This window comes from Ovis canadensis, chromosome 2 (assembly GCF_042477335.2).
Source record: "Ovis canadensis isolate MfBH-ARS-UI-01 breed Bighorn chromosome 2, ARS-UI_OviCan_v2, whole genome shotgun sequence".
In the NCBI taxonomy this organism is placed as follows: domain Eukaryota; kingdom Metazoa; phylum Chordata; class Mammalia; order Artiodactyla; family Bovidae; genus Ovis; species Ovis canadensis.
Window position 1 is genome coordinate 12,118,835 of NC_091246.1, and position 15,712 is coordinate 12,134,546.

Genomic DNA, 15,712 nt, shown 5'->3' on the forward strand with positions numbered 1-15,712 from the left:
AGGGGGCTGGTGGACTAGTTTGACTAGCACTGCCCGAGAGTATATTCCGCTGGAGGAGGGCTGCCAGGTTGAATGGATGTGCCTGTTGAGCTGTAGTGGAGACTGCTTACCTAGAGACTTGTTGCTTAGAGACTGTATCACTGTAGCCTGTCAGGCTCCTCCACCCATGGGATGGGATTCTCCAGGCAAGAGTGCTGGAGTGGGCTGCCGTTTCCTTCTCCAGGGGATCTTCCCGACCCAGGAATCGAACCCGGGTCTCCCGCATTGCAGGCAGACGCTTTACCGTCTGAGCCACCAGGGAAGCCCTCTGTCAGTGTACACCGCATGAACAGTGAGCCTCAGTTCCTCCTGGTTGGTTTCCAGTCCTTACCAACATTTGAAGATTTTTTTCTAATGTGAAGTGAAAGTCGCTCAGTCGTGTCCAACTCTGCAACTATACAGTCCATGGAATTCTCCAGGCCAGAATCCTGGGGTGAGTAGCCTTTCCCTTCTCCAGGGGATCTTCTCTACCCAGGGATTGAACCCAGGTCTCCCGCAAGATTCTTTACCAGCTAAGCCACAAGGGAGGCCCATTTTTCTAAAGTAAAAGGTGCGAAATTGTATCTCATTATTGTGTTAAGTTTGCGTATTCCTGATCAGTGTGATCGAGCATCTTTTTATGTGTTGTTAAATATATGACTCTCATCTGTGAATTGCCTGCTTATGTTCTTTGTCCATTTAAAAAGTTTGAATTAATTTGCTTTTCCTTGATTTGTAGGAGTTTTTAAAGTATGTTCTTTGCTCAAGTTCTTTTCATGTAATAACATTGTAGCTATTTATAATTTATTCTTTTACTTTATGGTGTGTTTTATGATATTTTAAAATCTCAACCTATTAGCCTTTTGTGCTTTGTACTTGAACTTTAGTGTTCCCTTTTCACTTTTCTCTTAAAAGCTTTAAAATCTTGCTTCTTACACTTGTGTCATTTATTTATCTGATGGAATTTTAAAATTTTTTGTTTTTAATACAGGCAAGCAAATTTTTTTCCAGTTCTTCCTGACTAGTCCATTTTTTCTTCCCTGAGTTCTTATGACCTCATACTCCGTTTTCTTCCTGTTTTTGTGGGGTGCCTGTCCCTCCCTTTCTCAGACTCTCCTTCTTCCAGCCTTAAATGCTCTTGTCTTGAGCAGTCCGTCTCAGGCCTTTTGTTGTTGTTTTCTCCTGCAGATGCCATACATGTGTGCTAAGCGTGAACACCAGCCTCGCCTCTTTCTTCTCTACTCTGTACCCATGCCCACCAAGCTCTGGCACACAGTAGGGCTTCGATTCATGCTGGAATGAGTGTGTGAGTGAATGAGTGACCTAGATAGCGAGTCTGCTTCATAGGGTGAGAGTAGCAGGTTGCTGGGCCTGGGAGGAGGGGCACATCTGGAGGAGCAGGCAGAAGGAGGTCAGTTATAGGTTGTCACGTTTGGTCTTAGCTTCTTCTTATTCATAGTAATGAGCTTTCTCTGGTGGTGTTTTCTGACCTTTGAATTTGTACATTTTCCCATCGTCACAGATACCACCTGAATCTGGCAAGTTCTTATGATTCTCTTATGATTCTCTTATGATTCTGGTGATTCTCTCAAACAGGGCTCCTTGTAGAAGGTGCAGTGTACAGGGACCCTGCCCTATAAAATACAGGTCATCATGGTGGAGGGTTGCATGGGTGGCTATGTTCAGCGGCTCAGTCGTGTCTGACTCTGTGACCCCCATGGACTGCAGCATGCCAGGCTTCCCTATCCTTCACTATCTCCTGGAGTTTAATCATACTCATGTCCATCGAGCTGGTGATGCCATCCAACCAGCTCATCCTCTGTTGCCCCCTTCTCCTCATAGGTAGGCAAAGGTTTTTAGACTGAACATCAAAAGACCCTGTTCTAGTTCATACATGGCTGTGATTACCTCTGTGATCTTAGATGACGTTGAAATTCACAGTGCTTTTGAGTGTTCGACAGTCTTTCAGTCCTCTCTAAGTCAAATAGAAACCTTTCTTTGTGTGAGTTTCAAAACAAATTTTTCTTCTTGACTTGGGCAGTAGCTACATAGGTGTTTATAATAACTCATTAAATTATAGTTACATCTTGCACACATTTCTAAATGTTTTATTTCATAATAAAGGAGATTTAAAAAACCCACAAAAGACAAGGTTTCTTTACATCCCTCATGAGCCAAAAAAAATTCAAGTTGGATTAAAGAAAGGAAAATTGTAAGAGCTAGAAGAAAACATAGGGGGGGTGGTGTGGTGTGTGTGTGTGTGTGTCTGTGTGTGTGTGTCTGTGTGTGTGTCTGTGTGTGTATGTGTGTGTGTGTGTGTATGTGTCTGTGTGTGTGTGTGTGTGTGTGTGTGTGTTGTGGTTGCCAGGACCACCCCCAGGCTCCGTGACTTGCTGGGATTCACAGGACTATGCACTTACTTGTACTCATGGCTAATATTTATTACCATGAAAGGATAAAAAGCAGCAGTCTGGAGGAAACCAGGTGCATGCTTCTGAGAGTCCTCTCCCACTTGAAGCACGTGGGACATGAGTAATTCTTCAGCAGTGAGTTAGGACAACTCACACAAGTTATGACAACACGTGTGAAGTGTTGTCTGCAGGGGGGGTTCATTAGAGACTCATTACTGAAGGCTTTTATTTGGTGCTCTTCACGTTGGCACCTTCTGCCTAACACATTCCAAAATTCCAGATTCTCAGGAGGAAAGCATGTGTTGAGCATACAGCATATTGTTTGCACAAACAGTTCAGACACAGCGAGTCAGTCTTCATCAGCCCTGGCAATGGTGGGAACCCTCCTGAAATCCAAGCTTTCCTGTGGCAGCCAAGGACTGGCCTTGACTGACAAAACCTCATAAGGACAGCAGTCTCAGGCCCGCTGTGTTAACTCTTTGCTGTAGAATATCGTGTTTTCATAATCTTTGAATTAAAAAGGTATTTCTAAGCATGGCTAGAAACTCAGAAGCCATGAAATGAAGGAATGGTACATTGATATTTGAAAAACTTACATACAATAAGAAAAAAGTCACTAGGCATACTGGGAACAAAGCATTTTAATTTAAGGGGGAACAGGTGGAAATTTTTTCACTATTATATAGAAGCTTTTAGAACTTAGCAGGTCAAAAGAATAAGGTAATTCACTGAAGAAGAGATTTCAAATGACCAATAAATATTTAAAAAGATACTTTACCTCAGTAATAAAATATATATGAAACAATAGTGTGGTTCTTTCTCATCTATCATATTCAGCTAAGATGGATTACTTACGATCTTGGTAAGATTGATTAGATTACTCAGTGTAGGCGGGAATACAGGGAAATTGGTATTTACAAGTACTGCTAGTGGTACAAAGGATCATAACCTTTTGAAGGGCATTTGTCAAAAATCTCTTAAACTTGACACTCCTACACTTTACCTCAGTAGTTCCATTTCTAGGGTTTTAGCTTACAGAAACCCATCCAAGTGCACGGATACACAGGGATAAAGATGTTCTTTGGAGCATTGTTTGTGGTACTGTAAATCTGGTAATGGGCTTCCCTGGTGGCTCAAAGGTTAAAGCATCTGCCTGGAATACAGGAGACCTGGGTTCGATCTCTGGGTCGGGAAGATCCCCTGGAGAAGGAAATTGCAACCCACTCCAGTACTCTTGCCTGGAGAATCCCATGGAGGGAGGAGCCTGGTAGGCTACAGTCCATGGGGTCGCAAAGAGTCGGACATGACTGAGCGACTTCACTCAAATCTGGTAATAGCACATAGTTGAATAAATCATTCTTCTAAAGTTGCTATTATCAATTTGATCTTTATTTAGTGTCGAGTGACTGAACTGGACTGATGGAAAGATACTTAAAATTTTATGCATATCTCAAGTTTTTTGTCTTTTTTTTTTTAGTGTAACTCTTTTGATAGTAAAACCTGACCTGAATGGATGTGAGTGAGGTTCTTTATCCACATAGTAAGACATATCCATATGTCTTACTGCAGAAATCTGAATGTATCTAATTATAGGAACTGCCCTAGAACGCACAGTGTGGTTAGGGTTATATGAAATACAAAGCATATACACTTTATTTTAATTAAGAAAATCTGAAAAGTCCTGAGACATGCATTACTCCATGTATTTGTGTTAATTAAAAGGAAAAAAAAGGCAAATTGTAAAATGGTATATGTTATATTCCAGTTTTTACGTTAAAATAATGTTAGTGTATGAACAGGAAAAAGTAATAGCTCAGAATATATTCCCCACATTGAACGGTGATGATCTGAGGGTATGGTGATGTCTTTAATTTACCCATAAGTGAAATTAAGTCAGTATGGGTTTGACTAAGAGGAATAACATCACCGTTGATGGAACTTGCTCTTGACTCTAGAATAATGTCTGTCATACCTCAGATGCTTTGGTGATGACCTGGAGGATCTCAATTCCTACAACTGAACACTAAGTCTTTGCGAAGGGTGAACTTGAACGTTAGATTCCTCTTGAATTTTCAGAGCCTGTGGTTATGCTTCTTGTTTCTGAATAGGCACGTCCGGGGTTAGAGGCCTGATGCCGACTGCCACTTTTCACGGGGCTCAGTGTCCAGGGTTGAGGGGAAAGTCACAGGTTCTCCTCCTCTTGTGCCTCTGACAACAGGATTCAGCCACCATCCTGTTGCCAAATGTTTCCCCCTATTTTCTTGACTTTGTAGGCTGAAAAGGTCAGTGGTTGATTATACCTGCATGTTTATTTACATTTCTTTTCATAAAGTTGAACAGGATTGATGATGGCTTGTTGAAAGTGCTGCTGTTACTCAGATGAGGCATCAGTGTGACGCTGACCTCCCCAACGGGTGCAGAGGCATCGCCTGTTCCCTAAGGGCGCTCGGCTTTTCCGACAAGGACCCCCATGTGATGTCTGAGGCCCTTTCTTTCCGTTCCCACATTCCCATCGTCTGCAATTTTACTATGTTGGGATGTTATCTTTTCCTTTCTAGTGAGGGAGAAAGTGTTTGGTGCTCTGCTGGGCATACAGAAGCAGCACCCAGATGATTGTATGAAAAATGAAAGGGACCAGATGTCACTTGATTTTTTTTTTTTAAGCCTTTGGCACAGGTTCTGCAGATGAGTTTCTTATGAAGAATCTAGCCCTGCCTTCTTCCACCGGACAATTCCAAGTTTCTGTAGCTAAAATCTGTAGTTTCCACTGCCTGAGATCTGTGAGGCGCTGAGGCAGGGCAGAGACGCCTTATCTCTAGTTTGCACAGATACGCTGGATGAATCCATTGTTCTTAAAAGCTACTTTTACAGCAGTGTTTCAACTACTAGCAAATCGAGGGGTTTGGTCTGCTAATCTCAGAGGCAGCATGCGCACCTCCCCTCCATTCCTTCCTTTACTATTTTAAAAGCTGAACTTGAGACTTTATTTGGATTTCACCAGTTTTTCCACTAATGTCCTCCTGCTGTTCTGGGATCCAGTGCAGGTTGCCACACTGCGTTTAGCTGTCACGTCTCCCCAGACTCCTCTGGTCTGTGACGGTTTCTTAGCCTTTCTCTTGCACAATCTTGAAAATCTTGGTCAGTACTGGCCATGTATCCTGTAGGCTGTATTTTGACTTGGTGGTGTTGGTTTATTTGTGTTACCCCATGTCTAGATGGAGGTCGTGAGTTTTCGGAAGGAATACCCCAGAGGTGAAATGCCCGTCTTGTCACATTTGGGAGCCTGATACCCAACCATGGCATCACCTGGTTAAAGTAGTGTTTATCCAGGTTGTAGTTGTACCACTGTGAAGTTAACGTCTTCCTCATTCTCTCTTCTATTCTTTGGAAGCAAGTTGCTAAATCTAGTCTACCCTACAGGGATGATGGGTAGAGGCAGGAATTAAGGTCTATCTCCTGTAGGGGGAAGTATCTACACATAAATTCATTGAAATTCTATAAGAAAGACTTACCTCTTTTCCTCCATGCATTTAACCATTCAGTCATTTATTTATATCACTGGGTCATGTAGATTTCTTTTATACTTTGGGTTAGAATCCAATACTGTGTTATTAGTTCCTCAATTTGGTCCAGCCTTGACTGTGATGGAGCTCTTTCAGGGTGGTTCCTGCATCCTTTTGACTCATTCCAGGCCCCCTTTCCTATCTGGCCCCCTTTCTTTTCTGCAGGACACTTCAGGTCCACCTGGTTTTTTCCTCACCCTGACCCTAGAGTCGGGCTACTTTGCCTGGAAATGTTTTTAAAAACTAAGATCTGGGCACTGGGTGTGCTTGTTGCTACTCGATTGTGCCAGGTTGTTGCCTCTAGGCTCCCCATAGAGATACATATCTACATACCTATATTTATGTATCTATATCTTTATGTGTGTGTGCATGCATATATATATAAATCTTTCTCTGAAAATTATTATGGAAATTTCAAGTATACACTAAAGCACAAATTCTCAGTATCTATCCCATAGCTTATACAGTTATCAACTAATGACTAATCTTGGTGTCATTTATATGGCTTCTCCCTATAGCTCACCCCAGCACCCCCAATTATTTATTTATTTTAAAATGAGAACCTACCTGAATGAAGCCATGGCTATTTTTATTTATTTTTACTTTATATATATATATTTTTTTTATTTTTACTTTTTGAAGTATATCTAAGGTGTTCAACATGATAATCTGATATTCATATACATAATGAAATGAATAGTTCAGTCAAGCTAATTAAAATATCTTTCTCACAGTTGCCTTCTTTTTTTGGTGAGGTGAACATCTGAAATTTACTCTTTAAGCAGATTTCCAGTACATCTTTGATTATTTGATGTAAATCTAAGTTGCTATGTTATTTCTCTTGTAGATATTTCAGTCTTTATCTCTGGAAGGAAAGAATTCTTTTAAATTTTTAAAATTTTTAAATAACTTGTAAAGTTGAAGTATAGTAGATACAGTAGAAAGTATGACAATATAGAGACTGTGACTTTTTATAATATATATTTTGATAATCACCACTCAGAATGTGAGATGTAGGACATTTTCAGCCCTTTAGAAGGCTCCCTAATCACTACTGATCATTTTCATAAGAACCTCTAAAAAAATAAACATAACCGCAATACAATGATAACATCTAAAAAATGAACAAAAGTCAAATATCCAGTCATTTGCCATTGGTAAATTCCCCTTTCACCTCTCCCCTCCCCTGTAGTGTATTGATTGAACAGATGTAAACTTTGAGTGTGTTATTTATTTATCCTAAAGTTTATCACAGACTGGGTTTTGCTGAAAGCATCCCTATGGTGTTAAGATGTTTCTCAGTGGCTTTCTTGGTGGAAATTTATCTTTCACAGTCTGGTTGGCTAATTCTAGTAGTAGTGGGCAGTGATTCTGTCTTTGCAGAAATTTCATCAGTAAGGTGGTTCCACCAAAGATCTATTATCCCTGGTATCTGATTAAAGTTCTCCTCCCTGACTCTTTTATCTAGAAAATTTCTTAAAAACTTCTGTATCTTTTCTGGTATCCACATCCTTTAGAAACACTGAATAGTTTTGTAAGTAGGAGAGAAATTTTGCCTTGTTTCCTTCCCTTCTAGAGGTTAAATGACCAGGACAGTTCTAAGACAGTATAATTAGCTAGTAAAGCTTTTTAGTGTTGTTTCACAGCGGGGCCAAAATCATCTGTACACAGGGCCAGCTATGGTTAAAGTTCTGACTGCAGGATCTGCATATAGGAAAAAGGATTAAGTAAGAAAAGTGATTAGTCTCGGTTCTGTTTGATTTGCTAAGTTCTCCTTTTTTCTTTTTATGTTATAGATCAGCTTGAACGAGTCTTTTTACGACTTGGACATGCTGAAACAGATGAGCAGTTACAGAATATCATATCTAAATTCCTTCCTCCTGTTTTGCTCAAGCTGTCCAGCACCCAAGAAGGCGTGCGCAAAAAGGTAAGCATGCTGGGATTATTGCGGGTGAATTAAATGGGGAATACATGGATGTATTTTATGAAGTGAGTTTTCTGTTCCCATTATTGAAATCCAGCTTCATGAACCCAGTTAAGGCCTTTCACAAATGGACAGTGAGTCCATAACCTCCTTCCATGATTTCAGAGTACCTTTTGAATGCTTAGCACAGCTACTTTTAGCTCCAGCTGTAAACTTGGCATCAGTACTAGATGATAATAGTTGAGATAATTGTTCTGGAATGCATGGAGGCCTGATTTAAAATCCATGCTCCTGAGTCCAGTATGAAAAGTGGTGGTTGTTCAGTTGCTAAGTTGTGTCCCACTCTGTGACCACATGAACTGCAACACGCTAGCCTCCTCTGTCCTTCACTATCTGCTGGAGTTTGTTCAAATTCATGTCCATTGAGTTGATGATGCTCTCTAACCATCTTATCCTCTGCTTCCCCCACTTCTCCTTTTGCCTTCAATCTTTCCCAGCATCAGGGTCTTTTCCAGTGAGTCAGCTCTTTGCATCAGGGGTGCAAAAATCTTCTTTAATCATTGGTTATGAATATGAGCTTAATTTAAAGGGATTACCAAGGCACCAGGGATTCCCTGGAGAAGGGCATGGCAACCCACTCCAGTATTCTTGCCTGGAGAATCCCATGGACAGAGGGTTCTGGTGGGCTACAGTCCATGGGGTCACAAAGAGTCAGACATAACTGAGCAGCTAAGCATGACAATGAATATGAATTTAATTTAAGGTAAGCAAAAGAGATGTTTTTAAAAGCGAGGCAGTCTTGCATAGCTCCTGTTTTAGGATTTTTATAAAGAACTATACTAGAAGTTGCATAACCATGACATCAAGATGTTCTTTTTTAACCTAATGTTCTACAGGGAACATTTGGACTCTTCAGTTTAAAATAGTTCATTAGCCTTCCAGTGTATTTATACTAGACTTTCGGGTTTTTGAGCTATCATCAGATTTCATCCCTTGGGCCACTCTAATTGATTGGCGATGACCTTCCTGGAGGTCTGCCCTGAGAGGGATTTTGAGTTCAGTGAAGAAAGAGTATCTTTCAGAATGTCTGTTATGTTTACAGGAAGGAATAGGACATTCTTGTCATATATTAATATTTGACATGCCTGTTGTTAATAACTGCTTTGCTGAGATAGATATGTGTTTATGTCATTTTCCTATTTAAAACTCTCCTATGGCCTTTTTTTACCCTCAGAATAGCAAGGTATAAAAGGCCTTCATGCGTTGGTTTCTGTTTCTTTATTTAGTCTCATCATTCATTTGGCAAATATTTGCTGAGTACCTTTTATACGCCAGGTGTTAGGAACACCTTGGTGAAGGAAAGAAACGTCTAGTTAGGGAGACCATTATTAAACCATCAGGCAAACAGTATAGAGTTGAAATTGCAGTCAGTGCTAAGATGGAAAAGGACCCTATGAAAGAATATGTTTGGGGACTTGATTTAAGTTAAATGTAGGGTGTAAGGGAGGCCTCTGTGATGTGTAGGAAATAGCCAGGCGGAGAAATGGGAGACCAGTAAGGGCAGAGAAGGCCCCATGCAGAGATTTTGAGCTGGAACTGAGTGTAAGGCCAGCGGGGAGCTGAAGAGGGCCACAGAGCTGCACCCAGCGCATCAGAAGGAAGGGCTGGGAGGTCGGGCGTGGGGAGTCCAGTGGCAGCTCGCCAAGGGTGTTGGTGATAGTGACTCCAGCACTCTGGCTGTGGCATGGAGAGAGACTTGCAGTGGCAACATCAGTCGAGGTTTCTTGGCTGAGTATTTTCAGTAAGGTGGTTTTTTTTTTTAAACTTGTTTACTTAGGATTTTTACGTTTCCTTGTGTTTTTATCTTTTATAGAAAATCATTTATCTCTAACCATCTATATGTTCCATTGTTTATTATTCACCTCTATCATACTATTTCTCTTAATATTCTGTCAACCATTCAAGTGGAGAAATTCCATTCTTGTTTCTACTTTTTTTGTTATTACCAAACCTTTGCTTTTTTTTTTTTTTTAAAGGCGAGAGAACACCTTTTAAAAAGAATTTGCAGTCTTTTTAAAAAATGCACTTGTTTATTTATTTGACTGCATCAGATCCTCGTTGGCACCGTGCAGGATCTGTCGTCGTGGCGCGCAGGCTCAGTAGTGCTTGCGGCAGGCTGTCTCTAGTTGTGGTACCTGAGCTTAGTTGCTCTGTGGGATGCAGGATCTTCGTTCCCCGACCAGGAATTGAACCCTTGTCCTCTGCATTGTAAGGCAGATTTTTAACCAAGGACTACTAGGAAAGTCTCAAAAAACAGCTTTTAGATTTTTTTAAAAGAGTATTTTTCTTCTGTTTGTATTCAAATATTCCTTTTTTTGTTTTCCTTTAGTATATTTTTCTCACATAAGATTTCAGTTTATATAGTAATGATAAAGGTTATTATGTGCCAGGAAAAGTGCTAATAACTTAAATCCTCACAGGATTACATGAGGTATAAATATGATTTTCATTTTATAGACTAAATTGAGACTTGGAATGATTGTCATTTGTTTAAGGTCAGATTAAAAAAAAAAAAAGAAACAGAACCAAAAACGGGTTCAGCTGAGGATTTCTTTTTGATTACAATTTTGGTTATACGCCTTGGGCTTCCCTGGTAGCTAAGCTGGTAAAGAATTTGCCTGCAATGCAGGAGACCCTGGTTCGATTCTTGGGTTGAGAAGATCCCCTTGGAGATGGGAATAGGCTACCCACTCCAGTTTTCTTGGGCTTCCCTGGTGGCTCAGGTGGTAAAGAATCCATCTGCCTGCTTTGCAAGAGACCTGGGTTCAATCCCTGGGTTGGGAAGATCCCCTGGAGAAGGGGAAGACTACCTACCCCAGTATTCTGGCCTGGAGAATGTCATGGCCAGAGTAGCCTGGCAGGCTGTAGCATGGGTCGCAAAGAGTCAGACACAACTGAGCAACTTTCACTTTCACTTATACTCCATTGTTATACTGATGAGCAGTATTAGGTTATTTTAATTTTGACTTAATAATTAGTTTATAAGAATATTGTTTTCAGTTTCAAAATTGTGTAAAATTTGCATGGTTTTATTGCATTCTGATTGGAAACCACAGTGAGCAAACAAACGCTCTAATCTTTTAAAGTATATAATTTCTGATGTTCATGAAAGCTATTCATAAGATTGAAAAAAACAGTTCCTTTGTGTGCAATATGGGAGCTCAGTGTGTGGAAAGGCCACTCAGCACCGCTCCCTCATTTCTCAAGAAGCCTGTCCTCTAGTCCTGTTGTGAACTGATGGTGAATTACGGTCTCCTGCTACTGTTGTGAGAATAGTCATTTCACCTGGATGCCTTTTGGTGCACAAATTGAAGATCTTGGCTTTCTTAGTACTTTATAATATGTTACATACTTTTCTCATCTTTTAAATCCCATTTAAGATTTTTTTTTTAACCCCAATACCTCTCCTCTGAGATAAGTATTGTAACCAGTGTTTTCCTTCCAGGTAGGTTTGATCGGTGAATCTTTGGCTCAGCTAACCAGTTTAACTTTATTGACTTTGGCTGCGTCTCTTCATCTGTATAATTGACATGTCTCTTTCTTTTTTTTTGAGGTTTGGATGGAGGGCATTTTACATCGGTTGCTCTGGTTATTAACCTTGCTCATCGCTTGATCCGTTCTCAGTCTCTCCATCTCTCCCTCTTCTCCTTCCTTACCTTCTCATCCTGCCACACATTTTCTGTGTAGGCCTTTGGTCACCTGTATTCTGTTTTAATATAATGATTAATCAAGCCAGTCTATCCACATTCTTAACCTTTCAGTCATTAATTTGTATCCGAGTAAACAAAATGTTTTATTCAGTTACCAGCAATCACATTATTTTTATCTTGATGAGATTTCTCCCCTCTCCCTCTCCCCTTCTGTTTCTTCCTTCTTTAGAAAGCACTGAGGATCTGGTGAGCTGTTTTGTGGTTGGATCCTGTGTGAAACTTTGAATCACTTAACTGTTGTTAGAATTCTAAGCAATATCCGCCTTTTTTCTTCATTTTACTTGTTACGTTTGTTCTCTTACTGCCTCCCCAGTCCTCACTGTGTGTTCTCCAAGATATTTGTCAATAAAAATATGTATGTTAAAGATCTTTTCCAAAGAAGGCATAGCTGCTTCTTTGTTTTTCAAGCTGTAGAATTCAGAAAAAAATATTTCATTTTTATATTTCATTGTGTAGCATGTCAGGTTTTTAGAAACTTGCTAATTTGAAAAAGGACCTTTGGAGTCTTTTCCCTAGAAGTTTGCCTTTGATTTTCTTCTCATATTCCAAATAATGCTGACTTTGATCTGTTGGTGAATTTTTCTAACCTTTTTACAAAAAACTTGAAGGAAATATGTGAACATGTATTTGAGTGATGAATAGTACAGGTGAGTTTTTGAAAACAGCTTTGAATCCTGTGGAATATTATGCAGCTATTAACAAAGAATGAGTTAGGTCTAAATTAAGAAGCTTATATATTTTTAACTGGAAACAAAGTGGACTCTATGCTGATGTTAATGATATATAGCTCATTTTTGTAAAAAGTAAAGATGTAAAATCTAAAATGTAAATATGTTTGTAGAAGTTTATGTGACTGCAGAGAAAGATGTGAGGAAGAACACTAGACGGTTAACACTGGTGTCTTTGGCTGTGAATGGGCTAGGGAAAAGGGATGATTACTTTTTTTTTCGATTTATTGTAATAAATGGGTTTTTCTATTATAATTTTGAAAAGCAGCAAAATAAAATAAAGTATTAAAGATATAATTATTATGAACTTTGTTTCATATTATAAAACATCGATTTTATTTGCTTTTTTTGCATATCGTTTCTGTTGATAAAGAGGTTTTGCTGGTAAGTAAGTGTGAAAACTTCCGGCCTAAGGGAAAAGAGATTTAAGAGCTGAGATACCTGTTTACATTCTAAGCAGTGTGCTAGACTCTGACATATCTTTTCATTTAATCCTCACAATGGCCTGTGAAGTGTTATCATTTGATTTCTGCAAATGAGGACAAGTGGTTCTGAAAATGATATAATGCAAAGCATTAAATGCCTATGTGATCATTGTCTCTCAATTCATTACAGCTTACTTAACAGCTCTGCCGGGTATAGATGCTCATGTTTTTCCCGTTTTATTGAGGAAAAAGCGGAGGCTCAGGGAAGCTAAATAATTAGCTTTGTGGCACATGGGATTTTATACCTGAGAGATGATCCTAAACTAAGTAATTTCTGCCAGGCTTTGCCTCCACTTGATGGCAAACATGTTCATTGTTTCTCTTACGAATGAAAGTGAATTCAGTACATGAAGGGTCAGTGAATGAAAGTTGGGGATGAGAGAATGACTGAGAACAGTAACATAATTTGCCTGCATGTTGTTTTGACTCCGGGCTTCCCTAGTGGCTCAGCTGGTAAAGAATCCGCCTTCAGTGCGAGAGACCTGGGTTTGATGCCTGGGTTGGGAAGATCCCCTGGAGATGGAAAAGGCTCCCCACTCCAGTATTCTGACCTGGAGAATTCCATGCACTATGTAGTCCATGGGCTTGCAAACAGTCAGAGACAACTGAGCGGCTTTCACTTTATTTTGACTCCAGGTGGTGGAGACTTGATGTATGTTTCCCTTTTATTTGTTTTGAAGTATTAGATACTTGGTCAGATTTTTAATTATTTTGAAATATGGCTATTTGGTCAGACTTTCATGATTTGTACAGTCCTGTGTTTATACTAATACCTTTTGCAAATAGAATCAATATAATAATTGGACTTTTGATTATTATGTTATTGTTAATAAAGGATATAGATGTTTGTCACAAATCTGGAATTCAGTTATAAACATTAGACCTTTTTTTTAATCATAAAAATAAGACTCCTATAAAAGCAGGGTAGTTTTTAGTAAAAGCTTATGTATAAATAGTTTCAGCATGTAAAGTTTTATCATCAGTGAAACTAGGAGTTAGTTCCTGACCAGGGATTGGATTTGGGCCATCTCAGTGAAAGCTCCTAGTCTCTTAATTACTGGACCAGCAGGGAATTCACAGGAGAAATAAGTTTCAGATTTCTGCTACCACATCATTAGAGTACATTTCCTGTTTTAAGGAAAGTGAGATATGGTATGTAGAATTCTAGTTTACGTAAAATTAAAATTAGAACTGACCACTGCTGGTGGGAGTGTCAATTAGTATAACCACTTTAGAAAACTGCTTGGAAATAGTCTAAGGTTTATCATACATATACTTCATGACCAAGCATTTCCAGTCCTGGGTTTATATACAATAAAAATGTATATACGTGTGCACCCAAAAGACATCACTAAGAATGTTCATAGTAATTATTCCTAATGGTCCAAACCTGGAAATAATCTAATCTATATCATGATGGAGGAGAATGGATACATTCTGGTTTTCTTCCTAGGAGAGCAGTGAAAGTGAACCATTACTGTGTGCAACACCATGGATGAATAGCAGAGATAATACAGAATGAAAACCACATAAATCTGGTATTAGGAGTCAGGAGGAAGCATTAGTGAGTTGAGTGCAGGAACTTTGTACTTCTGGTGTTACAAAAATGTGTTTCCTTTGTGAAAATTTATTAAGCCATACACATTCTTAACTTTGCTCTTCAGCTATGTGTTATACTTCCATTAAAAAGTTGGCTAATGAACAAATGAATTTAAATGAATGAGTAATAAGAAGAACTGATAGAGACAAAATATTATACACCCATGGCTAATAATTTTGGAGGTTTACTGACAGAGGTTAACTGTTGTTGATTTTAGCTGGGGGAAGGACTGGTTCAGTGGATTTCCTGATTTTTACAAGTTTATAAAGGGTTCCAGGCAGTAGATAATCTACTACTATAATCTAGTAGTAGAATTTGGAAAGTAAATCAATATTTAAGGTGATAATATTGCTAGAAGAAAATTAATTGACTTAGAATTTTAAAACTGTGATAAACAAGAGTATGTAATTCTGGGCACTGTTGTTTATCTCGGGTCCTTATAGGAATCAGCCCAGCTTAGATCGTGGGAAGAGGGCTGTTTCCTTTGGCCTGTCTCCTCCTAATTTTTTTCCCTGTCATCCAGCTGAATCATAAATCTGGATGGGCAGGAGGTTGGGTGAGGTAAGCCTGGTAATGTAGAATTCTCGGTCTTTGCAAAGTACCAGGGTCCTGAGAGTGTCTCACAGTGACAGACCCTTTAGATACATTGAGCTCAACTGTCAGTGTGTCTGATAAGGTTAAAAATATGGATCCTGGAGTCAGATCTTGACTATGCCACTTGCTGTCTCAGAGAGCTTGAGCAAGTTACTTCCTTTCCTGAGCCTCTGCTTCTTCCTGGGTCAAATGGGAGTGAAAACAGTGCCTCTTCTGGTTGTTTTGAGAATCAGATGAGACAGAAATGCAAAGTGCTGTTCTGCATGGAAACTGCTTGATAAATGTCAGCTATTTTATGATTATTATTATCACTTGTTTAATGAATATTATTAGATTTGTTATTCTTAAAATGCACTTATTTCATGATTGCTGTAAATAACTGAACTTTTGCTGTGAACATCCCTATAAGCTCTCCTTAATACTTGCTTTGAAGCTAGAGCTCAGATTTCAGAAATGATGGAGAATAGTGTAAGCCGTGCCCTCTGGAATAGTCTCACTTTACATTCTTGAGTCTTTAGTTAAGGCTTTCTAAAAATCTTATATCTCAGTGCTCCTTTATTAGTTAGATAAAGTGGTGTTATCCCACTTTATGGTTAAGACTGGGGTCGTTTGACGTGAG

The 15,712-nt window shown here is 39.3% G+C and overlaps 1 protein-coding gene across 4 annotated transcripts in view; it reads left to right on the forward strand.

Annotated features, from left to right (window-relative positions):
• The window catches only part of ECPAS (Ecm29 proteasome adaptor and scaffold), a 108,753-nt gene that overhangs the window by 17,627 nt on the left and 75,414 nt on the right, over positions 1-15,712 (forward strand). For all 4 annotated transcript variants that reach the window (XM_069575442.1, XM_069575445.1, XM_069575446.1 and 1 more), the window contains one exon: positions 7,789-7,919. In XM_069575442.1, the coding sequence (XP_069431543.1) occupies positions 7,789-7,919 (131 nt within the window). The remainder of the gene's footprint in view (positions 1-7,788; positions 7,920-15,712) is intronic.